General features: G+C 44.4%; 1 protein-coding gene across 1 annotated transcript in view; it reads left to right on the forward strand.

The window, feature by feature from the left end:
• LOC120020959 (AP-3 complex subunit beta-1-like) overlaps positions 1–26,274 on the forward strand; it is a 56,599-nt gene that overhangs the window by 2,944 nt on the left and 27,381 nt on the right. The window contains exons 2-20 of the mRNA XM_038964625.1: positions 2,225–2,300; positions 2,560–2,634; positions 4,250–4,345; positions 4,946–5,106; positions 5,191–5,257; positions 9,707–9,889; positions 10,599–10,754; positions 11,771–11,868; positions 11,991–12,045; positions 12,446–12,517; positions 12,609–12,671; positions 15,832–15,964; positions 17,032–17,141; positions 17,253–17,429; positions 18,310–18,496; positions 19,313–19,443; positions 21,711–21,873; positions 21,985–22,162; positions 25,463–25,610. Coding sequence (XP_038820553.1) covers positions 2,225–2,300; positions 2,560–2,634; positions 4,250–4,345; positions 4,946–5,106; positions 5,191–5,257; positions 9,707–9,889; positions 10,599–10,754; positions 11,771–11,868; positions 11,991–12,045; positions 12,446–12,517; positions 12,609–12,671; positions 15,832–15,964; positions 17,032–17,141; positions 17,253–17,429; positions 18,310–18,496; positions 19,313–19,443; positions 21,711–21,873; positions 21,985–22,162; positions 25,463–25,610 — 2,329 coding nt within the window. The remainder of the gene's footprint in view (positions 1–2,224; positions 2,301–2,559; positions 2,635–4,249; positions 4,346–4,945; positions 5,107–5,190; positions 5,258–9,706; positions 9,890–10,598; positions 10,755–11,770; positions 11,869–11,990; positions 12,046–12,445; positions 12,518–12,608; positions 12,672–15,831; positions 15,965–17,031; positions 17,142–17,252; positions 17,430–18,309; positions 18,497–19,312; positions 19,444–21,710; positions 21,874–21,984; positions 22,163–25,462; positions 25,611–26,274) is intronic.

Consider the following 26,274-nt stretch of genomic DNA (forward strand, 5'->3'; position numbering starts at 1 on the left):
ATGTAGCGTTGTTGGGGTGTCGTTCTAACTCTGTGTGGTTCTTCTGGTGGTGGTGTGAGGCTGGCAGGGACTTTTTATCTAGCCCTGTCAGCAGTTCCCTTGAAGGGCACTTGGCAGGCGTGAAGCATTGTGCTGTGGACATAGGTGGTGAAAGCTGCTCACTGTTTACCCCGAGGCTGATAAGGCCTTCCTGTTTCCCCTGGAGGAAGTGGCCACAGGCAGAGAGAACCAAACTACCACCCAGCTACACATAGACGCAGAGAACTACAGTACGGGGAGAGGAGAGAAGGAGAAAGTAGACCCTGTCCAAGAGCTACAGATCCATCAGGCAGGAAACTTCAACCCGTCTCTGCATTGCATTTACAAGCAATGAAGAGTCAAAGCCTACTAGTAGCCATTTAAGAGGGCCACTTCATCTTGCCACTCGTGTTATCATCTTCGAGCTAAGGATGTGATGGTTTCTTAAAAGTCCCTGCCAGATTTAAGGAGAAGGTGCTGTCAGTCACAGCTTCAGTTTAGAGAGGGAGAGAGCATACCAGAGAGGGCATGCGTAGTGTCTGTCTGTGTGTGTAGCAGAACCACTAATGCTAGATCATTAGCCGGCAGAATGGGTATCCTGTGACTACTACAGTTGGTCGCTGCCTGTGAAGTGCAAAAGCGGGTTGGAGGGAAGTAGCCACAGCGAACGTTACAACCAGCTGACAGTCAGGAAACGTGTGTGTGGACTCGCGGATACAACCGGATGGCCAGTGGGAGCTCTGTCTGCCAGGGCGAGGGCCGGAGCTTTAGCCAGCGGAGGGGGCATCCTGTGACTCATCAGCTGAGAGAGGAGGAGCGAGGAAGACGGACAGAGAGAGGAGAGCAACAGACGGGCCTGTAGATGCTGTAGCAGTTATGAACGGTCACCGTGATTTCTCAGTGCTGTGTGCTGAGGTTGCCTGTGAAGTGCAAAAGCGGTTGGAGGGAAGTAGCCACAGTGAACGTTACAGCCAGCTGACAGTCAGGAAATGTGTGTGTACTCGTGGGGACTGTGAGGACAGCTCTGGTGTCTGCTGAGAACGTTCAGCTCACCTTAAAGACCAAACTTCGCCAGGAGGAGCAGCACCCTCACGCACGCCAACGGAGGCCCCGACGAGACACTCACCAAAGGGTTCTCTGCAGTAGTATCTCATCACATGCTTGTGTGTGTGTGTGTCTTTTCAAGTTTACGAACTCGCCTAGTTTCCTCATCTCTCTAGCTGATTATTGATTGTGACATTATCGTGAGTCACAACGTGACTTTCTTTCCTCTGCGCCTGGCAACAACTCCCAATATGGTTCATTTGTGTTGTTTTTCATTCGCTCTCTACCCATTCTTCCTCGTGTTGTTGTTCAATGTGAAACATCTGCCTGGTGTGTTGAACCCAACAGTCCATTCTGATGCAGAAACATTTTTTTCTCTCTCGCTCTCTCATCAATGACCTGCTGTGTGGCTTCACATTCTTCTGTGGAAGGGTAAGGGTCGTGTAGGCCTGGCTGGGTTAACATCATGTGAGATTCTGCTTGTTCTCCGGGTTGACGGTGTTTCCATAGAGATGCTGTGACATTTTAAATGCGTCCACTTGAGTGTGGCGCTACAGTGACGGGATGAATTGTTGAAGCGGCTGTTGATAGTTTGAGCATCGTAGACCGTGTGGAAGAGTATCCTACGAAAATAGGTCATCTGAGACCCTATATTTTCATTTGACGTTGATGGAACTAGAATGGTTCTCTACCGGTATGTGTAAGCTACTCTCTCTTGAAAATGGCTGTTGTATTGCGGAGAGGTTCTCCACATGACTACCAATTTCTAGCAGGAGCCAAGTTAATACAGGACATAATGCTCTCCATAGATCAGTATTAGTCTGGGTCTTGGCAGACCTTTGGCCTGTCTCCCACCAAGGACACGGCTAGAGATCGATCAAGTCAGGCTGCATATCTTTTTTGTTTTGTGCGATAGGATTGTAATTTGATCAAATATCTCAAATCTCTGTTATAAGTGTACCACAGTTTTCCAGTCCCGATTCAATGACGTTCTTCAACTCATTAGCCTAATGAATTTTACACCGGCGGAAGTGTAGAATTCTTGGCTACACCGGTGGAAGTTGACAGGTGTAAAGAAGGCCGTCCGCTATGTAAAAAAAGCAGTGTGGTGATATTAAATAGCATACAGCACATGTTCTGATCTCTTTCTCCTCTCCACCAGGAATGATGACCTTAAAGAGATGCTGGAGAGCAATAAGGACTCACTCAAACTGGACGCCATGAAGAGGATCATTGCGGTGAGCACCACCTGCACACACATTCCAGGCCTGAGGAGTGCACTTCCGCTAAGTGCAGTGCATTCTCAGTTCAAGTGTACTTCGGTGTTCCAGTCTCAATAATTAAATTAGGCCAATTTGTAAATTCCTCCTTTGAAGAATTGGTGGACAATTTCCAAAATGCAATTTACAGTGCGGTACATTGCTGTAGTATATTGTATGTACAGTGTTAATAACACATTGAATACTGTGAAACATGCAAGTGATGTTGTGTCAACAGCTGATCGCCAAGGGGAAGAATGCCTCCGAGCTGTTCCCAGCTGTGGTGAAGAATGTGGCCAGTAAGAATATAGAGGTATGAGTTCCATTCTGTTTGCATAATGTTTAGTAGATTCTATCTAAGACAAGATGGATGAGGTCCCTCCCACTGCCAGGAGGAGACCACCGAACCACTGCCTGGTAATATTGATCAGCAGAATAAACAGGCTGTACGAGGGGCAGCCTGTGAGGTGTGTGTGTGTGTGTGTGTGGCAGGGCAGCCCATGGTAGGGAACTGGAGCATGTGGGTAATTGGCAGAGGAGAGCCCGTGGCCACGTCTCCTCTCTCCTCACACACACCAGATGCTAGGGTAGTGCTAGGTCCCTCACTGTGGCTCTCTCTCTCTCACGCTCTCTCTGTCCTCACCTCTCTGCGGGCAGCTCAGTCACTCTGTCTCTCTTGTCCCCCACTCCCCCCCCCCCCCCCCCCCCTCTGCTGCTGTGCTGTGTGTTATTGATTGTCTCTAATCAGAAAGCAGCACTGGAGGACACAGAGTATTGATGGACTAGTGTGATTTAATATCAGGATGCTTTGTTTACTTCAACCAGCGCGAGCAACAACAACCCGAGACTTGAAAGCCTTGAGGTGTGTGTGTGTGAGAGGGATGGAGGGCTATATGGAGTATGGTTATTGGTATTTGATAACTGATTAAATAATGGAAATGAAATCATTAGCATATTTGATTACTATTCCTAATTTTGAGCATCTATTTTCTGTGACGTTTTCGATAAGATGTGATTCCCCTCAGACAAGGCCAGATGGGTTATGTCCCCTCTTAGACTCAGTAATGATGTTAATTCACCCACTAATCACAGCAATGATGATTGAAAACCACAGCTGTACGCAGAATAACACTGAAGTGAATCAGGGCCAACCTTTAAAGGGATACTTAGAGATTTTGCCAGTGTGGCCCTTCATCTACTTCCACCAGAGTCCGATGAACTTGTGGATGCCATTTGTATGTGTCTGTGACTGTCCAGTATGAAGGAAGTAAGAGGTCGTTTCGTGAGCCGACGCTAACTAGCGTTAGCGCAATGACCGGAAGTGTATGAAGTATCTGGCAAGATACCCATAGATTTTCAGTCATTGCGCTAACGCTAGTTAGCAACTTCCTTCATACTAGAGTCTAGACTTAAAGACATAAAAATGGTATCCACAAGTTCATCTGACTCTGGAAGTAGATGAAGGGCGTGGGTGTTTTGAAGGAGCTAGGAGGACGAGTGCGGGGGCTGCACTCATTCATTGCCAAAATCCCGAAGTATCCTTTTTAACTCAGTCGGACACTGGACAAATATTAGCTCAGTCTTCGCTACGTGTGAGGAGGGGGAGGAAGTCAAACAAACTTTCTGAAGTCAAATAAAACATTTTTTTTTAATATATATTTTTTTAAATCTCATTCTCTGCTCTCCCCGAAACAACATGCCATCTAGACTGTAATAATATCCAACAGGAACACTTTCAACCTCCGCTTTCCCCACTCTAAAACAACCAGCCCAAGAAATACATCCAAGGTCTAGCCATTCTCTCCACTGTGTGGAGAATAGTGTTACCTAAACATTTTGGAATGTGTACTGAGCTCAACCCAAAAGTGAATCAATAGACTTGGGATTTCTTCATTGACTAATTCAACGTGTGTCTGTGTGTGTTCCAGCTGAAGAAGTTGGTGTATGTGTACCTGGTGAGGTATGCAGAGGAGCAGCAGGACCTGGCCCTACTGTCCATCAGCACCTTTCAGAGGGCCCTCAAGGTAACACGTGTGTGTGTGTGTGTGTGTGTGTGTGTGTGTGTGTGTGTGTGTGTGTGTGTGTGTGTGTGTGTGTGTGTGTGTGTGTGTGCGCACAGCAGGCTTTGATGCAGAGTGTTTTTTGTGTGTGTTTTTTTTTACTTTTTTGAATTCCCACACACTCATACAGGTCTTGGAAGAAAGTGTCATTATTTTGTATGTACGTGTATAAAGGTGTGTGTGTGTGTGTAGGGCTATTGAGCCATTTAAAGAGAGGCTGTCTGTCTCTCTGTAAGTTCTGTGGACAACAGAGTTGTGTTTTTTAGACAGCCCACCCCGTCACCCTGATGTGTCTCAGGACCCAGAGCTGGAAAACCCATTTCAGCCCCTGCTAGCTCTACACCATGCTTCACTTCCTCCCAGTGTGTGTGTGTGTGGTACTGTATCATGTCTTCAGTATCTCTTAACCCAAACCACATGAGAGATTTCTGTCTCCAGTCCTTTTATTTTTTTCTCTTTTTCTTTCCTCACTCTGTCTCATTGTGTACATCTTTGTGGAAGTGCGTGTGCGCTCGTGAATGTGTGTTAAGATAATCCTTATATTCCCCATCTGTCCTCTACCAGGACCCTAACCAGCTGATCAGAGCCAGTGCTCTGAGGGTTCTGTCCAGTATCAGAGTCCCCATCATCGTTCCCATCATGATGCTGGCCATCAAGGAGGCTGCCTCCGACATGTCCCCTTACGTCAGGAAAACATCCGCCCACGCCATCCAGAAACTCTACAGGTTGTGTGTGTGTGGTGTGTGTGTGTGTGTGTGTGTGTAAAGCAATGGAACTGGGAGTTGACTCAAAGCTTTCCTTCTCCGTAGCCTGGATCCGGATCAGAAGGAGCACCTGATAGAAGTCATTGATAAATTGCTGAAGGACAAAAGCACTGTGAGTAAAACCAGCTCCCATTACCAGCTAATCCAAGTAAGTTTTGGGACGGTCAAATGTTTTCATTGTAAACATAAATGACTACAACCAGATTATAAAGTGTGTAGAAAGATAATGGAGCTATATATTTATATTTTTTCTAAGATTATCGTAAATTCCCCAAATGTCATTACATGGGGGCCCTCATTATTTGAGTCACTCAGATGGTGTAAGAACATGACATAAGCCATGACAAAATGTTTAGGAGCGCAGGAAACCAATTTTAAAACGGTAAAATGTTCTCTCCGCCCCATGGCAAAATATGTAGAATTGCAGGAAATTAGGTTTAAAACAGCAACATTTTGTCTCTGCTGCCAAGAGGCCCCCCCCACGCTAACTTTGCCACCGCTGCTGAGGGAAAAAATCTTTGGGGGAAACACTGGAGACAGCATGATCTGAACAAAGCAGTAATAAGTATGGATTCAATTTTAATCACTCTGAATCAGATAGACGACAAACCTATTTCATTAATTTGATATCAGATGGGTTCAGCAGTCAGTCCTTACTCAATGCATTCATTCAAACCAAATCCATGACGTCACTGGTCTACTAGGTGCAGTAGTCCCATCCAGCCACCAGAGGGTAGTCCAGTCCAACAGAACAGTTCCCCCCCATCATTACCTCTCTCCTCTCTCTCCTCTCTCTCCTCTCTCTCCTCTCTCTCCTCTCTCTCCTCTCTCTCCTCTCTCTCCTCTCTCTCCTCTCTCTCCTCTCTCTCCTCTCTCTCCTCTCTCTCCTCTCTCTCCTCTCTCTCCTCTCTCTCTCTCTCAGCTCATTCACCAATGCCATGCTTTGTTAGCGCCCACTTAAATCCACACATCTTCAGATGCTCCTAGTTAACTGTCGATTTAGAAAGGCATTCTCTCACTGATGCTGGTGTCACCGTAATTTGCTTTCTAAGGCCAAGTTATATTTTTTTCCTAGATTAGCCTGATGGCATTCTCCAACTCCAGTGTTTGAAGCACAAATACAGCGTCTCCTTCCACTATTAGGCTAATAGATGGTGCATATTCTCCAGAAGGTCACTATAAATGCGTATGGTCACTATAAATGCATATGCTCCTATAACGGCTAGTTAAAATAATGTAAATTGCGCACGTGCTGAAGTTAGCATATAGAATGCCCTGTGCATGTTAGTAAATACAAGCCATACACGGTCTCTCTCGCGCAATTAGGTATTCGTTGCATGCATCTCTCATTATATAAAATAACCCGTAGCACTAAAGGGGCGGGGGGGGGGGGCCCAGGACCAGATGCATAGCATATTTAGCTTCAGTCACTAACGAAGATAGATGATTTCTCCCCATTGAAACACTCTCTCAATGAGGCTGGCTGGCTGGGGGACACCGAGAAAGGGCACAGTCACACAAGTCCGTGCGCTGTGTTTTGGACTGGAAGAAAAAGATTAATAAGACCGGAATGCTAATGTCTTTTTTTTTGTTGAATATTTTATATATTTTTTATGTGTTATGATTTGTTATTAGAATTTCAGAGAGCTTCTATACCAATTTATTTACTGCCAGTTTTAGCTCTTTGCTTTCTGTCGGTGATCTATCGTGTTGTGTTTGTCCTGTTATTCAAAGGACATCTGCATTTATATGGATACAATTCACTTTATCTTGACCAGAGTTTCATAAGAACCATCTTTGAATGTATTTTACAAATGCCTTGTATTACCTGTTTTATCACCGTTCATAACACAGTAGTATTTCAAATCAAACTTTATTTAAAGTGCATTTACACAAGATGTCATACAATATACACTTGGAAAACTAGGCTTTTTATTTATTTATTTTCGCCTGGAGGAAAAATAAAGCTTTAAGCTTATATTCCCCTTCACTTTGAGATAGCAACTTCCTATCGTTCTGGAGAGTGAGAATCACAGGTTGATCATGTAGATATGGACTGTGCCACATGTGTCTCTAGGGCAGTATATAAAGCTGAGGTGTCCCAAACATGTGGCCCAGGAGCCAAGTGTGGCCCACCACCATCAGATCTTATGTGTCCCCTACCTGTGCCCCAAAACTAGGCTCTACGCTTATTAGAAATGATTGTGCGTTGTAAAAAATAAGAATTATCACCAAGGTAGTGAATTCAGTAATGTTGGGTATGTTACAATGTAAGTATATTTGGAGAGATGTAAAAAAATATATATATATTTGGCTGTCTCTGTTGTAGCCTTCGTGACATTGGTCTGAACGGTGATGGCCCCTTTACACTAAATTAGTGTGACACCCCTGGTTAAAGACAGGATGGTGAGAAGGGCTGTAGAGAGAGGGAGAGGAGGGAGAGAGAAACACAACACAGGAGGTTGTGCAGCTGTTTTACTGTGATGGATCTATTATCCAGCCATTACAAGATAAATGATCGATCCCTCCCATCCCGCCGCCCTGCCTCTCCCTGCACCTCCTGCAAAATTGAAATGAGAACAGGGAGGAGTGTGTGTGGTAGTGTGTGGTATGATTAGAGGCTAGGTGGGATGCCCATTCATTTAAGAGAAAGAGGAGGGAGGAGATAGAAAAGGAGGAGAGGATAGAGAGAAGGCAGGGAGGGTAGGCCGACCGACCCTGCGCCGTGCCATCAATCAAGGCGGTGCGCCGTCTCTGGCGTGATGACCCAGCACTCGCCGCCTCCCTGGCGCCCTAATTAGAATTCATGACAAAATAGATGCAAGGAAATGGTTTGGGCCCTTCATAATTTTATACGAAATTTATTGTTATTAGAGGAACCATTTGCTTAGTGTGATTTTTCCATTACTGGCTTGTCACGTAGTGTAGATAATACGGTGGAAGTGGATGGGGGAGGGAGGTGAGGGAGGGAGGGCTGGTTGTGGGACTCCATAGATTGGGGTGTCAGTTTTGTTGATGGCGCATGTAGTTTACCTGCGTCTAATGGGGGAAGTTGAGAGGGAGGTGGGGGAGGGATGATGCACAAAGAGAGGCGGAGGCAGGCCCAGAGACACTGTAATAGGCTAAGAGGGAGAGAGAGAGGGAGAGAGAGACAGACGTCGAAGGGAACATAACACAGGGCTGAGATACTAGGAACCTCAGTGTATCCGTTGATGCACACAGGCACAATTTTCGCAAAGTTCCTGTTCTTTCCTGTCAGTACTTTACTCCAATATAAGGGCTATGCACTAGATGAGGTTTGCGGACTTGGAACTTTACATCAAGCATCTGTTAGTTCTGAGACCAACCACGCTGTGCATAACAATTAAAAGCCACACATACATTTCCCAACTAGGCCCCTTTCCAATTATAAACCACAAGCACGTCCGTTAAACTCTGCTTATATGAGGTTTCTTAATTGCTTGCTAAACCAAGTGTTTAAACAATGTGTTCCTTGCCTCTGTTTTGATTTGTTTCGCCCATGTTTTTTTTTTTTTTTTTTTTTTTTTTACGAACTGCTTGTTTAAAAAAAAATAATGTAATGTCATTTTGGTTGCAAAGTTAGGCTAATTCCAAACACGTATTTTACCTCACCTTTTCTCTGGTTTTACCAGTCATTTAGAAGCCTACTCCCTATAGCTGTCCAGATTGTTGAATGATTAGCGCTTCGGTTCCCAGCTCCCCAGTTGTCAGAGGGCCTCAAACGCATACGCACACACACCTACACAATCAATGCAGCTGCACGGCAGGGATGATGGGTAAATGTACAGGGTTTCCACAGGGGCCACCAGGGGCCAGTCTTTTCTAATGGGAGAGACCGGATTCTGCTACCCCTCTCCTCGCCTACTCCTTCCTTGTCCCCCCTCGCCTTTCTGCGTTAATGCTGTTTGCATATTAATACCCGGCCATGTCAATCAGTCAGTCTGCCAGCCAGCAGCGCTATAGGAATAGAACACGGACCAGACAAATGGATTTTTCTCCCAATAAAATGTACTTGATTGCCTCCCTTTCCTCCCTCTCTCCCTCCATCCTCCCATTTCCCCCTTTCTCTTGTCTCATGAATAGAACATTCAATTAGTTATGAGCTGAAGGAAAAATTAAAAGTCTGTGGTGAAATATGAGAAATGTTTTGGATGTGTATGAGCGATTTAGAAGGATGCCCTTTACCACGGTGATGCCAAATTAGATTTGTTCAGTAAAGACTTTAAATGCGGTAATTTTCCACCCAGTTACTCCTCTCCTGTTTGGTGCCTGGCTCTTAGATTATAGCTAACTGTTCATAAACAAAATTCTTGCTCTTAGATCATGAAGTACACTGTCTTTCTAACCAAGACGTAACCAGGCCTTTCGGTAGGCCGTCATTGTAAAATAAGAATTTGTTCTTAACTAACTTGCCTAGTTACATAAATACACATACAATGGACTCGGGCTAAAGCAGGGCTGCCCAAGTCAGATCCTGAGAGTTACTGGGAGTGCAGGCTTTTACTCTAGCCCTGCAGTAACCTGACGTCTCCCCCTATAGCTGGTAGCGGGCAGCGTGGTGATGGCCTTTGAGGAAGTGTGTCCGGACCGTATTGACCTGATCCATAAGAACTACCGTAAACTCTGCAATCTGCTGGTGGACGTGGAGGAGTGGGGTCAGGTGGTCATCATCACCATGTTGACCCGCTACGCCAGGACGCAGTTCACCAGCCCCTGGAAAGAGGTGAGAGATGGGAGGAAGAAAGATGGCGGCGGGGGGGGCAGGTGGTCATCAGCTCCATGTTGACACAGCGCACCAGCCTGTGGAAAGAGGTGTGGGATGGAGAACGGGAGCCAGGGAGGCGACTACGTGGTTTGTGTCAGAACGGCGTCGTGTGGCGTGAGCTCTAATGAAGAACGTTTTTCATTTAGATTTGAGATGTAGTGGCTTCTCTTGAACGTCTCTCATCAGCGAACAAGTAAAGGGCTCAGTTGGGGACTAAACGCCACATATCTATCAAACATCAACACTGAAGTAATAATGGCATTATTGCCTCAGTGTGACGAGTCAAATATAGTAAATTAATCAAAAACGACTAAGGAGACATTTGTCAGTCAGTATGCGTTTTTTTTGTTTTGTTTACTATTAAGTTATTTCAATAATAAACAAAGAAACCCTACGCAAGATGTGCTTTCAGTATCCATCTGTTTGTCGTTACTTGACGAAGAGCAAAACGTTAGCGCAGTAAAAAGTGATAGTTAGCGAGCGCACTTCTCCAACTCACCTGCAAGCAACTTCTAGATGTGCGTATGCATCTGGCTTGTGTTGGCTAGCAGGCGTTGGCTCGACTAGGAGGTGTTGGCTAGACGAGGAGGTGTTGGCTCGGAGGAATTGACACCTGAAGGTAAATATGTGTGAGTAACAGAATGAAAGACACCTGTGTGTGTTTCAGGATGGTCAGTTTGATGAGAACAGTGAGACGGCGTTCTATGAGTCTGATGAGAAGAAGACGAAAAATGGGGACGAAAAGAAGTCCTACATGATGGACCCCGACCACCGATTGCTTCTCAGGAACACCAAGCCTCTACTGCAGAGTAGAAACACTGCTGTGAGTCTCACCACACACACACACACACACACACACACACACACACACACACACACACACTGCTCTGAAGCACACTGGTCCGAGTCTCACCACACACACACACACACTGCTCTGAAGCACACTGGTCCGAGTCTCACCACACACACACACACTGCTCTGAAGCACACTGGTCCGAGTCTCACCACACACACACACACACACACTGCTCTGAAGCACACTGGTCCGAGTCTCTCTCTCACACACACAAACAGATGCATAAACACACACGCATGCAGCAGTAAACTGTGTGTGAAACAGTGTTGACTGCTGTTGAACCTGCTGGCTGTGAGGGATACAGGCAGCCTTGATGAAGGCGTCTGAGCATGGGGTTCTGATGTCACTCCTTCCGCACAGCTGTCTCCGGAACCGAGGCTACACCACGACTGATGCTGCACACACACACACACTGAGCAGGTCTCCATCACCCAGGAGACTCAAGGTCTGTGCGGCAGTGTAGCAGCGGGAGGAAAAATGGTCCCAAATGAGCATGTTGATTTAAAATGTGACGTGTTGTGTCTTTTAACAGCGAGAACGCGATGCGGCCCTCCATCTTACCGACACTTACCGTCACGTCTTCCAAATGTGACTCCTCAGTCCTTACTCTGGCTGTCTGTTACCTTTTAAATGACATTCCTCACATTAAAAAAAACGCATGACTTTGGTGTTGCTATTTGATATATATTGAGCTTTTTAAAGAGCTTTGTGTCCTGAGCGAGGATGAAAGACCCGTCCTACACGAGAAGTAGATAAAGCACTGCCTGATCTCAGGTCTGTTTGTATCGTCTTGCCGAATCCTAGGGTCTGTGACGCCAAACAATGGCGTGACAATGACCACAGGACTCGGGAAGACCGCACAAATTCAACCGGAGCCAGGCTAGATAGGGCGTGACTGGAGTTGAGAAACAACCGCCTGTATTTGAGGCGTGGCTAGAAGGGCTAGGTTAAAGGAAAAAACCTGTTGATGTCTGTCGTTTCAGGTGGTGGTGTCAGTAGCTCAGCTGTACTGGCACCTGGCTCCTAAACACGAGGTCGGCGTCATCACCAAGTCACTGGTTAGACTGCTCCGAAGCCACAGGTACACCCCAACCCCTCTTTACCTTTTTTGTTTCTTTTCTCGCCCTCTCTGTGTGTCTCTGTTGTGAGGACACAAAATTAAAAGGCACTCCATAATGTTTCCCCTCTGTCTCTCCCTGTCAGGGAGGTGCAGTACATTGTGTTACAGAACATAGCCACCATGTCTATCCAGAGGAAGGTAAGGCTCTAAACATGGCTGTTACCTGTTACTGTTTTACTATCGGAGTGGCTGCGTGACCGGATTGTCTGGACTCCTCTTGCCGAGATGGCGTCACAACCGTTCCTTCGTCGCCAGACGTACCGGAGACCACATTCTCTCTCGTTGTCTGTGGTTCTAAACGGCATGATCGCCATGTTGTACGCACTTTGTCCGTTGTAGACGTCACGGTTGTGACGACGTGGACTACTGACTTCTGTTGTGACTGTAATAAACGACACGTTGGGCAAACTTTTCCGTCGGTTTTGAACGAATAGCACTGCAGTATTACAAAGCGGTGGGCGGAGCAGGGCAGTTCAATCTAGCGGCCTCTGCCTTTTTTATTAGGAAGTAACATTATGGTTTTATGTTCTCCCGCCAGGGCATGTTTGAACCTTACATGAAGAGTTTCTATGTGAGATCCACAGATGCCACTCACATCAAATCACTCAAGGTAAGCTCCCTCGTGATGACCAAGCTAATGTAAAAGTAAACCATGAGGTCAGGTGTGTGTGTGTTTGATCAGACCTGTCTTGTCTCCCCAGCTGGAGATCTTGACCAGCCTGGCCAACGAAGCCAACATCTCAACCATCCTTAGAGAGTTCCAGGTAAGTCTCTGTGTCTGTCTCTCTCGGTTACATTCTGTCTCAAATTCAATCTGCTTTATTGGCATGAAAAACATTGTCATTATTGCCAAAGCAACAATGTATACAATATACATTGTAATAAAATTATAAACAATAACAAATAATAATAGAAAATGGTAGTAAAATTAAATACAAAAATAATAACAAATGGTAACAGTCAATAGTAATGTAATAAATATTTTAAAAATCTAAGTATGAAACTAACTTATAACTAAATAACGGTCATCTTCACTATTTACATCAGTACTACAACTACTATCAACGTTACCACTACCACCACCATCATTAAACTGCTATCATTACCATTACCACCCCTACCACTACTATTTGGAAAGATAAACAACAATAATAGTAATAATAAGTAAGTTACTGCTTACTATGCAGATGTTATTATTCAGTGTCCCTCAGGCTATGGCAGGCAAATATATATTTGGCTGCAAGAGGAGCCATTGCTCCTTCGCCCATGAGTATTTTTAGTTTTTCCTCTGGGTTTAATAGGTTAAAATTTTGAATAAATGTAGTCATTTCTGTGAATAATGAATCTCTTTGTGTGGAATATTTATCACAGTAAAGGAGAAAGTGCATCTCTGTTTCTACCTCACCTGTCGTGCAGTGACCACATACGCGCTCCTCTTTGGGTAGCCATGTCTTATGTCTGCCGGTTTCTATTGCCAATTGGTGGTCACTCAGCCTGTACTTGGTAAGGATCTGTCTCTGCTTCGTATCTCTGACAGAGTAGAGATAATCAGCCAATTCATATTCTCTGTTTAGGGTCAGATAGCAATTTAGTCGGCTTTGGGATTTTGTTTTCGTTTTTCCAATGTTGTAAATATGAGTCCTTTGATTGGTTCATGATTTTGTTTATTGGAATTCTTTCTTTTGAAGCAGTGCTGGTGTCAGCCTGGTTGGTTAGGTCCAACACCAGCTGACTGAGAGGGCTCGTTTCTGGGCTCAGCTCTTGGGTTTGAAGTGCTTTAAATTGCAGACTTGAATTTAGATGTAGCCGAAATTTTAATGATCTTTTCTGTATTTTCATTACTACTGGAAAGTGGCCCATGCATTCTGCCCTACATGCATTAGTTGGTGTATTTCTCTGGACTTGTAGAATTTTCTTACAGAATTCTGCATGTAGTGCTTCAATTGGATGTTTGTCCCACATTTTAAAGTCCAGTTTATTGAGTGGCCCCCAAACCTCACTTCTGTAAAGCGCTATTGGTAGGATTACACTGTCAAATATTTTGGTCCAAATTCTAATTGGGATGTTGATTTTGAATAATTTCGTTTTTATTGCATACAATGCTCTGCGGGCTTTTTCTTTGAGTGCATTCACTGCCATATTAAAGTTTCCCGACGCAGATATGGTCAGACCAAGGTAGGTGTAATTTTTAGTGTGTTCAATTATGGTGTTCAGGGTGAATATAAATTTGTGCTTCTGACATGTTTTTTGGGGGGGAAATCATGATTTTCATTTTTTGTAAATTTACTGCCAGGGCCTAATTATGGCAATATTGCTCTAGAATATTAATGTTCTGTTGAAGACCTTCTTTGGTTGGTGATAGAAGTACCAAGTCATCAGTATACAGCAGGTATTTCACCTCTGTGTCAAATAGTGTGAGTCCTGGGGCTGGAGAATGGTCCAACATGTCTGCTAATTCATTGATATAAATGTTGAAAAGATTTGGACTCAAACTGCAGCCTTGTCTCACACCTCGACGTTGTGAAAAGAATTCTGTTCTTTGGTTTTTGATTTTTATTGCACACTTGTTTTCTGTGTACATATATTTTATTAAGTCATACACCTTACCACCAAGCTCACTTTGGAGAATTTTGTAGAATAGCCCTTCGTGCCAAATAGAATCAAATGCTTATTTAAAGTCAATAAAGCAAGCAAAGATTTTGCCCTCTTTTTTTGAGGGGGTGGACGTGTTTTATTAATTAGTGTGTGTAAGGTGTGTGTGTAATATATGGTCAGTAGTGCGATGGTTAGGGAGAAAGCCAATTTGATATTTACTTACTACATTTTTTTCTTGAAGAAAGGTTTGAATTCTTGGATTCAAAATGCTACAGAAAACCTTTCCCAAGTTGCTGTTTACGCAAATTCCCCTGTTATTATTGGGGTCTGATCTGATTTGTTTCCACTTTTGTCGATAGGGGAGATGAGTCCCTGGTTCCAGACATCAGGGAAAGCAGCCAGAAGCTAAAACCGTGTTGAACAATTTAAGCACAGCATTTTGAAACTCAGGTGTGCTGCTGTTCAGCATTTCATTTCTGATGTTATCTAGACCACAAGCGTTCTTTGATTTTATAGATTTGAGCTTTTCATTTAGTTCTTGTTGGGTTATTGGGTAATCTAATGGATTTTGGTTGTTTTTAATGACTGATTCAAGGAAGTTCAAATTTTCTTTAATTTCTAATTGGTTCTGTTGTAAGTCTTTTTGTGGGATGTTTTTGTATAGATTATCAAAATAAGTTTTCCAAATTCCTACATCTTGTATGGCTAATTCTTGTGGCTCTGTCGTGCTTAAATTGTTCCACTTGTCCCAGAACTGATTTTGGTCAATTGCGTTTTCAATTTCGTCAAGTGTGTTGTTGGTATAATTCAATTTCTTGTGTTTCAGTGTATGTTTATACTGTTTCATTGTTTCAAAGTATTCATATCGTAGCTCTGGGTTGTTTTGCTGCTTATGTTTTTCATTTGACATTTGTTTTAGGTGTTTTATAATTGTTTTACATTCATTATCAAACCATTTTTCAGAAACATTGAGTTTTTTGTTTCTGATATTGCATTTCTTTGGTTTTCTCAAATTTGCTTTCGACGCTGCTTTTTGGAATATGCAGTTGATGTTTTGTCTATCTCTCTTTGATTATTTCGGTTACATTCTGTCTCTCTTTGATTATCTCTAACATGCTCTATCTCTTATCTCTGTTACATTCTGTAATCTCTTTCTCTTTGATTATCTCTGTTACATTCTGTCTCTCTCTCTCTCATTATCTCTGTTACATTCTGTCTCTGTCTCTCTCTCTCTCTCAATATCCCTTTCCGTCACTGGCAGCGGTTCCACATATATTATCGCCTTTTAGATACAATGAATGGCTCCACCTTGTGCTTTGATTTGAACAGACTTATGTGAAGAGCCAGGACAAGCAGTTTGCAGCTGGTACCATCCAGGCCATCGGCAGGTGTGCCACCAACATCTCTGAGGTGACAGACACCTGCCTCCAAGGACTGGTGCTGCTACTCTCCAACCGAGACGGTACGGCACCACTGACCGATTGATTGATCGACTTATTGGTCCTCTTTGTCCAGAGAATCAGTCGATTGGTTGTCTTTGTCCAGCTCCTGTTCAAAGTTGGATATCTGCGTCAAACCCTCTCTTTTATATGTATTGTTTTAACCCCTTAGATGCAAAGTCTTCAGTTTTAGGCACTTGCGTGGTTCTGGTACTAGTTGTTCTAAATGAATATGAGGACACCATAGCTTAAAGTGGCTTGCATTGAGCGGTAGCCCTGATTCTCATGGACAGAGGATTATGTTTCTTCTGCCTGTGTGAAGCAAGGTGTGACATCTGACAACACTGCCCAACACCTGGCTGAACCCTACTTCACAGCCACTAACACTGCATATGCCTGGAATCCTTACACCGTAACGCAGTAGGAGAGATTGGTTTTGTAGCTGTAGCACATTCAGAGATCGATTTTTATAGCCAGTAATCGAAAAATGATTCATTGATTTTTAAACTAACACTTTCTGTTTGTCAGGGACCAGATTAATATGAGATGAAAGGCGAGTCCCTAACGAGTTTAGGATGCCGAGCTAGAGCTCTGTGAGACGCGATGGGGGCAGATGTTTTGCACATGTTTATGCACGTTTTCTTTAACACAATATACAAAAATGTATTTTACAGTTATAAGGAAGGTGAAATCTTATAGTTGGTCATTTTATAAATTGATTATAATATATTTAGTAAACATGTCATTTCAAGCCTTTTTCATACTTTTGTTGAATAGGCAATACATCATATACAATATTTCATATTTTTATTATGTTTGTACTGTGTACTTCAGCTTGTGTCCTCAAGTGACTACACCTCAGCAATTTATTTAAAAAATTACCAGAAAGGTGAGATTTTAACCTTTCTTGGAGTATGCAGCAACAATCCCCCAAAAAGTAATGATGTATCATGAGGGCCATAAACAATAACTAGTAACTGTTTATGGCCCTTCTCATGATAAATAATAATTTTGGGGGGATTACGTATATATTACATTTTTGATTACATTTAGTTACATTTTGAACTCGAAATGTATTGTCTCCTCACAGAGACGGTGGTGGCTGAGAGCGTGGTGGTCATCAAGAAGCTTCTCCAGACCCAGCCCACCCAGCACAGTGACATCATCAAACACATGGCCAAGCTCTTCGACAACATCGCTGTACGTCTACCGCGACCTCAATGTGTATTTGCTCTTGCGCCCGAGCGCGTGCGAGTCGGGACTCAAAATGCACACCCCCAAAAACAGGACTAACCCCTCTTGTGTGTCAAGGTGCCGATGGCGCGGGCCAGCATCCTGTGGCTGATGGGAGAGTACTGTGAGAGGGTCCCTCAGATCGCCCCCGACGTCCTCCGCAAGATGGCCAAGAGCTTCACCTCCGAGGAGGACATCGTCAAGCTGCAGACTGTCAACCTGGCTGCCAAACTCTACCTCACCAACTCCAAACAGGTACATTAGCCTACGCTAAACAGTAGGTACACAGAACAGTCGAGTCAGCAGTACACGTCGCAGCATTATTCTGCCCAAACATAATTCATCTTATTCAACTTTTATTGTCATGGAAGTAAACAACGTCATTAGCCTCCAGTTTCTTGTTATTTGGCTACTGCAATCTAGTTTCCCCCGCTTCCTTAAGCGCAAGCTTTAATGTTGCACGTCGTGCCATTGCCTTGCCTCTGTTTGGTAACTACAGATCCGTTCTATCAGATGCAAAGCAATATGGCGGCCAGGCTGGGTTTATGACCACACTGCAGATGCTGCTGCTGCCGCCTCAAATGAGCACGTTATTAGACCTCTTCCCCCTTGCTAATGTTTCAGAGAGATGAGGATGGAGGGAGGGCTGGGGGGAAGAGAGAGTGGGATGGTGAGAGATTCGAGGCGGACGGAGAGGGAAGAGGTTAAAAAGGGATGAAGAAATAGAGGGAGGTGTGAGAGAGTGCTAATGTCGTCCTTCGGGGGTCGTAACTCTTGGTTTTTATACCTCCCTGAATAATATATGTTAAAGGCAAGCGCTCCCCATCTCAGACCATAAACCCACCTGGCACAGAGAGAGGTTGTCACTCATACAGCTAGAGAGGGGGAGCAGACTGGAGGAGAACAGTGTGTTTGTATGAAGAAAATGTAGTGTGAAGCACCATACTGATTCATGAGCGTACCTTAATGGAGCTGTGTGCTTTTTTTATTTTTTATGTTGGATTGGCGGCGTCTTCTCACCCGATCTCCCTCTGCCTCTTCTCCCGCTTCCTCCCCTCCGTCTTTCTCTCCTTCTCCCTCTCCACCACCATATCTCCCTCTTTCCCGCCTTCCTTCTGTCTCTCCCAACATCCAGACCAAGTTGTTGACCCAGTACATTCTGAACCTGGGGAAGTATGACCAGAACTATGACATCAGAGACCGCACTCGCTTCATCCGCCAGCTCATCGTGCCCAATGAGAAGAGCGGAGCACTCGGCAAGTACGCCCGCCGCATCCTGCTGGCGCCCAAACCAGCGCCCGTCCTCGAGTCCACGTACAAAGGTACCTTTGGAAGTAGTGCACTAAATAGGGAATAGGGTGCCCTTTAGGAGACACACGGGTGTTTTTAATATGCTGGTGTGAGTGTGAATGGCAGAGTGTCCAGGGTCCTCTCTCTCGGCTCTGATGAGATGGGTGAATTATTACCTGGCTAATGATAACCTTTGAGATGCAGATAACACACACACACACACACACACACACATACACAGTTAACTTCAATCCAGATGAGAGAAAGACAGAAGCCGCCTCCGAAACATTATTATTCTGCGGTGGTCTCTGCGTCTACTAGATGTTTATGGAAAACGTTACCACTCCTGTCATTCTTAATATTCACCCTTTTAACTCTTGATTTCTTTTCTCCCTCTCTTTTTCGTTAGAGAAGGCCGACCTCCCCAGGCACTTTGACTGATTACACCTCCTATATTGACCATTAGGGAGGGAGAATCGTTTTACTCTTGTGCGTGTGGGCTCCTGGACCCTTTATTAAACAGCACTGTGTGTGTGTATACAGTGACATTTCAGAGTGTTTAATGCCAATTACTCTCTGTCCTGCTGATTGAGAGCGCACTGCTGTGACATTGAGACCCCTGCCTCTTTTTCTCTACCCCCTTCTCGTCCTCCAATGTTACTCATTATGTTTCTCTCGTCCCTCTTCTCCCCTCCTCCAACCCCCCCCCCCCACCATTTTCCCTTCGTCCTCTCACCCCCTCTCCCTCCAATGTTACTCATTATGTTTCTCCTCTGACATTTTCCCCTCTTTGTCTACGATTTTTCCTTTTCTCCTTTTCTCCTCTCCCCTCCATCACTCTCTGTCAGACCGTGATCGTTACCAGCTGGGAACCCTGTCCCACACCATCAACACCAAAGCCAGCGGCTACCTGGAGCTCTCTGATTGGCCTGCCGTGGCTCCTGACCAATCAGTGAGGAACGTGGAGGTGATTGAGCCGGTAAGGATCCATCTTTACTTCTACTGCCGTTCCCGCTCATCACCCAGGCCCTAAACCAAGGGTGGCCATGGTCAACTCAGACATTTTAATACAGCTCTGTGTTGATACACTATGAATACAAACGTATGTGCACACTCCTTCAAATGAGTGGATTCGGCAATTTCAGCCACAACCGTTGCTGACAGGTGTATAAAATCGAGCACAGAGCCATGGGAGCTCCATAGACAAACATTGGCAATAGAATGGCCTTACTGAAGAGCTCAGTGACTTTCAACGTGGCACCGTCATAGGATGGCACCTTTCCAACAGTTCGTCAAATTTCTGCCCTGCTAGAGCTGCCCCGGTCAACTGTAAGTGCTGTTATTGTGAAGTGGAAACATCTAGGAACAACAACGGCTCAGCCGCGAATTGTTAGGCCACACAAGCTCACAGAACGGGACCATCGAGTGCTGAAGTGAGTTCCAAACTGCCTCTGGAAGCCACGTCCTCAAATAACTGTTCGTTGGGAGCTTCATGAAATGGGCTTCCATGGCCGAGCAGCCGCACACAAGCCTAAGATCACCAGGCACAATGCCAAGCGTTGACTGGAGTGGTGTAAAGCTCACCGCCATTGGGCTCTGGAGCAGTGGAATGGCATTCTCTGGAGTGATGAATCACACTTCACCATCTGGCAGTCCGATGGACTAATCTGGGTTTGGCCAGGAGAACGCTACCCGCCGCAATGCGTAGTGCCAACTGTAAAGTTTGGTGGAGGAGGAATAATGGTTTGAGGCTGTTTTCCATGGTTCGGGCTAGGCCCCTTAGTTCCAGTGAAGGGAAATCTTAACACTACAGCATACAATGACATTCTAGACAATTCTGTGCTTCCAACTTTGTGGCAACAGTTTGGGGAAGGCCCTTTCCTGTTTCAGCATGACAATGACCTCTCCTAACATCAGTGCCCGACCTCACTAATGCTCTTGTGGCTGAATGGAAGCAAGTCTCCACAGCATTGTTCCAACATCTAGTGGAAAGCCTTCCCAGAAGAGTGGAGGCTGTTATATTAGCAAAGGGTGGACCAACTCTATATTAATGCCATTGATTTTGGAATGAGATGATGAGCAGGTGTCCACATACAATACCAGTCAAAAGTTTGCCCACCTACTCATTCCAGTGGTTTACTTTATTTTTACTATTTTCTACATTGTAGAATAATATTGAAGACATTAAACTATGGAATCATGTAGTAACCAAAAAAGTGTTAAACAAATCAACATTTATTTTATATTCTTCAAAATAGCCACCCTTTGCCTTGACAGCTTTGCACACTCTTGGCATTCTCTCAACCAGCTTCATGAGAAATGCTTTCTTGTAGGAGTTCCCACATATACTGAGCACTTGTTGGCTGCTTTTCCTTCACTCTGCGGTCCAACTCGTCCCAAACCATCACAATTGGGTTGAGGTCAGGTGACTATGGAGGCCAGGTCATCTGATGCAGCACTCCATCACTCTCCTTGGTCAAATAGCCCTTACACAGCCTGGAGGTGTGTATTCAGTCATTGTCCTGTTGAAAAACAAATGATAGTCCCACTAAGCGCAAACCAGATGGGATGGCGTATCGCTGCAGAATGTTGTGGTAGCCATGCTGGTTAAGTGTGCCTTGAATTCTAAATAAATCACTGACAGTGTCACTGGCAAAGCACCCCCACACCATCACATCTCTTCCTCCATGCTTCACGGTGGAAACCACACATACGGAGATCATCCATTCACCTACTCTGTGTTCATGAAATTTTCCGAATTGACTGACTTTCATGTCTTAAAGTAGTGATGGACTGTTTCTCTTTGCTTATTTGAGCTGTTCTTTCCATAACATGGACTTTTACCAAATAGAGCTATCTTCTGTATACCACCCCTACCTTATCACAACACAACTGATTGGCTCAAAGGAAAGAAATTCCACAAGTTAACTTTTAACAAGGTGCACCTGGTTGAGAGAATGCCAAGAGTGTGCAAAGCTGTCATCAAGGCAAAGGGTGGCTACTTTGTAGGATCTCAAATATAAAATATATTTTGATTTGTTCAACACATTTTTGGCTACTACATTATTCCATATGTGTTATTTCATAGTTTTGATGTCTTCACTATTATTCTACAATGTAGAAAATAGTAAAAATAAAGAAAAACCCTGGAATTAGTAGATTTGTCCAAACCTTTTGACTGGTAGTGTAACTTTTGTTTCGATCTTTCCTTACTTCCTCTGACCTCACTTCCTAATCCGTTGCCAGGTGAAGGAGTGGGCTCCATCGCTAGGGAAGACTGGAAAGTCCAAGCTGTCCAAGTCATCAGATGATAAGTTCTACTCTGACTCTGGAGAGGAGGAGGAGGAGAAGGATAAGGGCTCAGGGAGCAGTAGCAGTGATGACAGCAGCAGCAGCAGCAGTAGTGAAGGTCTGTTTGTCCATGTGTGTACCATAAAGTATAATGTTATTTTGTGAATGTTTGCAATGCCAGTTAAGGTTGTATTCATAATCGTACGAGATGAACCTGTGTGTGTGTTAGAGTCAAGCAGTGAGGCAGAGAGCGATGAGGAAAAGAGCAGTAGTCCGAGCAGTGAAGAGTCCGACAAGTCCTCCAGCCAATCGGAGAAGAGTTCCAGTGAGTCCGACTCTGAACAGAAGAAGAAAACAACTAAGAAACCACCACAGAAGAAGACAGTCAAACCAACGGCCAAAGACAGGTACCACACTATAATGAAGTATGCAACACGTACAGTTGTGGTTAAGTATGGTGGCACCCTTGTACGATTCACTATTTTGGTGCTGAGGGGCTAGTGCGTTCTGAAGTCGGCTCAGTCTTTGAACAATCCTCACGGTTTTTGATTTGGGTTTCGATTCATGTATTTTTTGCAATAAATACGTTAAGTCAGTTGAATTCTGTAACAACACAGAATACAACTATTAATGAAAGCCCATTGCTGCTTATCACTTACTCGTTTTTTTTCACATGACTTTACTTTAATCAAATATTTTAGTTGGGTATATTAAATATCTGTTTTAGTATGATGATGACTTTAGTAGTTTCATTGATAGAAGCAATGCTAATGACTACCCATCCTTTATCCCATGACTTTACTTTAATAACACATTTCAGTTGTGTAATATTACATTATTTTCACATGATGACTTTCGTATTTCATGCCGAGTCATCACACCTCTGCTTAGGCATTAGCAGCCACCATCTATTGCTCTGCTCCCCAATGAGTCATCCTAGTTAGGCTAGCTACCTGGTGGACGAAATCACTATTTTAGTAGCTCTTCAAAGTACATAAGGCATACCTTCAAACCTGTTTTTAATGCCAGCTATCAGTCAATTAGATGTATTATTGGCTAGAGATGGGGCTACCTCACGAAGCAACTGTTTCCATTTCTGTCCCACTCCCTCATGTCACGCTCTTCTCTCTTTCTCGTGTGTGTCTGTGTGTGAAGAAGGCAACGTAATGGCCATTGTAGTTAAGTACCACGTTTTCTGCGGTACACTTTGTTGAAAACCTTTTGAAAACTACGACTTCCTACTAAGTCCAACAACAGTGATTTGAGCTCACAGAAAATACCAGAACTAAATGGAATTAGAATCATTGAACAGACGTTGGTCGATTTTAAGAATAAAATTTAAAAAAATGTACCGGAAATAAAACGACATTTCAGCTAATCGCGCAGCACTATATTTATTCAAAATGTTGAAATTCAAACTTTTGGTTTCCATGCGTTTTTGTTTGATTTACAGCTGCACAGGACCAAGAAATTCAAATGAATTTGGTTGGAGGCAAGTGATTTTCGTTTACTGTGTAGTTCATCTCCCCTGTGGTAAATAGCCGTTCAACTAGTTTTGAAAAGAGGAACTTTCTGCTTTATTGTGCTCCATTGTAAAGTGCTCTCATACGGCAGTGCAGCTGTGGATTGGTCATTTAGCTTCCTGGTGGTAGCAATGAATGAGATCTGAGACATTACTGTTGAACACAGACACACACTGGCAAATTTTGTCCCTGACACGTTCTATTTCACTCTCTCACACAATGCTCTCTCTCTCACACACACACACACACACACACACACACACACACACACACACACACACACACACCCTACCTGCTCGCGTTGTGTGACAGGCCGGCAGCTGACCCTGTTCCCTCCATTAGAGGGTGTAATTAGACCAGCTCACCCCAGTGCTTCCACACACGCACCCACACATGCTATACCCACTGTCCCACACACGCTATCTCGCTCTCAAACACACACACACACAGTAATTATCCCAGCTCACCCCAGTGCTTCCACAACAAACACAGCATAATGCCCTCATTACGGCCCAGTCATTCCAGGCAGGGCTTAATCAGGCCCGCTCTGATTTATATCGCTTTTTCCTGTTCGCAACAAATGAAATCTGTAGGCCAAATTAATACTGGCTTCTCATCATCGGCCAAGTTAAAAAGCCAGTTACCGTCACAATTCTGCTCGTTAATTTAACAGCTGAAAATCCCAGGCAGCCCGAGTAAACACTCATTATCAGGACAAATTGGAGAGAGAGATGGAAAGAGGAGAGCGAGGGAGGGAGGAGGAGAAAAAAGTTTCAACGAAAGCGATATTAAATTAAGTGGGCAAACCAAAACAGATTGATCTTGGTTGTTCTGACAGAGTTTTAGCATGAGCTCCAGCAGACTGCAGTACGTGGTGGGAGTGGAAAGGGTTTTGGTTAGAGTGCCTTTAATGGATAGATTCATAACACGTTCCCCTTTTTATAATGAAACTTTTCATGTTTTAATATAGGAAAAACCCAAGTTAATGTTATATTTCAATCTGTGTTAGACGGAGTCCGCGGTCGGGAAAACAGCGCCACCGTCTGCCCCAAGGCCGTTATGTTTTGTTTTTGTTGACGAGGTGGAGGTGAGGAGCATCACACAACGTGATATCCAAATGTCTTTTCAGTACACATTCTGCTGTTTGATCACGCGTGCAATGATGTCTGAGGGGGGAAAACCCAGTGGTCATTGTTTGCCATTTGTTTGTTATATAGCAAACGGTAGTGGCAGTTTCACCACTAAGGATTCCATCTTTTGACGGTGTAATATTTTTTTAATATCCTCCCACGGAATAACCCTTCAAGACGCACTCCTTAATCTCACAGGTACATAAGGAAGACGCTCATGGAATTTTGGATGACGGTTATTGGCCAGCCAATGAATTTAGGCTGCAACTCCTGGCTATATGTGCTGCCATAGAAAGTCAAAGATTTAATAATGGTTTAATGGCATAACGGGTGGACTGCGAATGTAATCAAAAGGGGACCATCGAGCTGTCCCAGAAGCTTTGGCGCTGTACAAAAACCCGCGAACCCAGACAAATGGTGTGATGGGTCCGCACCAAGAAAGATGTTGCATAAAGCTTACTTCAGCTTATTCTGTTGCGCGTGTACCCATAGGCTAGGCTGAAGATGACAAATTATATATTTTCCACCTAGCCCATAGGAGCACAGCAGGAAGTAAAAGCAGAAAGTGTACCCATCAATCTGTGCTGTGATTTGTTGATTCAACTCCACTGACGAAACAAAACAAAGACATTCCATTGCACGAGCCACATCCGTTAACGTCATTTGAATGAAAATGTTACATGGAAATTATTGCATCACATTACCAGACAGCCATTGCAAGTTTACCAGTCAAATTGCCAGGGTTAAGGGGTACCAAGCCAGTTTTATTCATTCTATTTCTGTGTGCTGTTGCTGCGGTAAGGGGGGCTTGTTTGCTCCAACACCTCGCTGGTTTCAGCTAGGAGCAACACATTGTTACAACAGTCAACCACAAGAATGTCCATCCTGTGGTCCCACAACAACAACAAAAAAGTCACGACGGTTATTTTATCTTCATGACTGTCTTCATCCATAACCGTCGGTTATACGGTAATTGTACCAGCCCCCAGTTGTATTGTGATTAGGCCGTTTTAGCTCTCTAACACCCTTTCGTGTTATTTCTCCTCCGTGTCAGTGATTCGGATGAGAATGGGAACGTTGCTAAAGAAGCCAGCAGTTCGTCTGCAGAAGAGACTTCGTCTGGTTCCGATTCTGGGTCCGACGCAGACTCCCACTCAGGCACCGAACGCAAGAAGAAAACCAAGTCTAAAGCCAAACCCAAGGTGAGACAACCAACCGTGAGGGCAACCGCTTGCTGGGTGCGTCAGTTTTAACATGGTTAGCACCTCAGAAATAACCCCTAGTGGGGTGTTCCTTTATCTGCAGCTGATTGAATTGAGGCCATGGTCTGAGTCTGAACAGATGAACGTCTGTTGACTTGTGTCCAATCTGAGCTCTTCTCCACACTGTAAATAAGACTGTTTGAGCCAAACTTCTGTTCGTCATAGTACAACGCTATATAATGTGTTAGCGTGAACCGTGGGAGAATCTCAATTGCATACTCCCTCGCGTCCTCTCTCCTCACCACCTTCTCAAATCCCATTGAAGGAGAAGGTCAGATGGGAGGGACTTCTGGGTTTCTCATCCAATGGGTTTTGAGAAGGTGGTGAGGAGCGAGGATGCGAGGGAGTATGCAATTGAGATTCTTCCACTTTCTTTCTCCGTGCTAGTGGAGGCCGAGAAATCCGATTCTACACAGTGGAATAGGATTTGGTCTGCTTCTTTGCAGTGTCGTCTTCCCCATCTACCTCACCCCCCCCCCCCCTCTCTCTCTTCCGTCACTCATTCTTCCTTCCCTCTCTCTGTCCCTCCCTCGTTCTCTGCTATGAAATTCTCATTTTGCATACTTTGCTTCTGTGACCTATGCATCTCTCCGTCTTTTCTCTC

The sequence above is a fragment of the Salvelinus namaycush genome, chromosome 26 (genome assembly GCF_016432855.1).
Source record: "Salvelinus namaycush isolate Seneca chromosome 26, SaNama_1.0, whole genome shotgun sequence".
In the NCBI taxonomy this organism is placed as follows: Eukaryota; Metazoa; Chordata; class Actinopteri; order Salmoniformes; family Salmonidae; genus Salvelinus; species Salvelinus namaycush.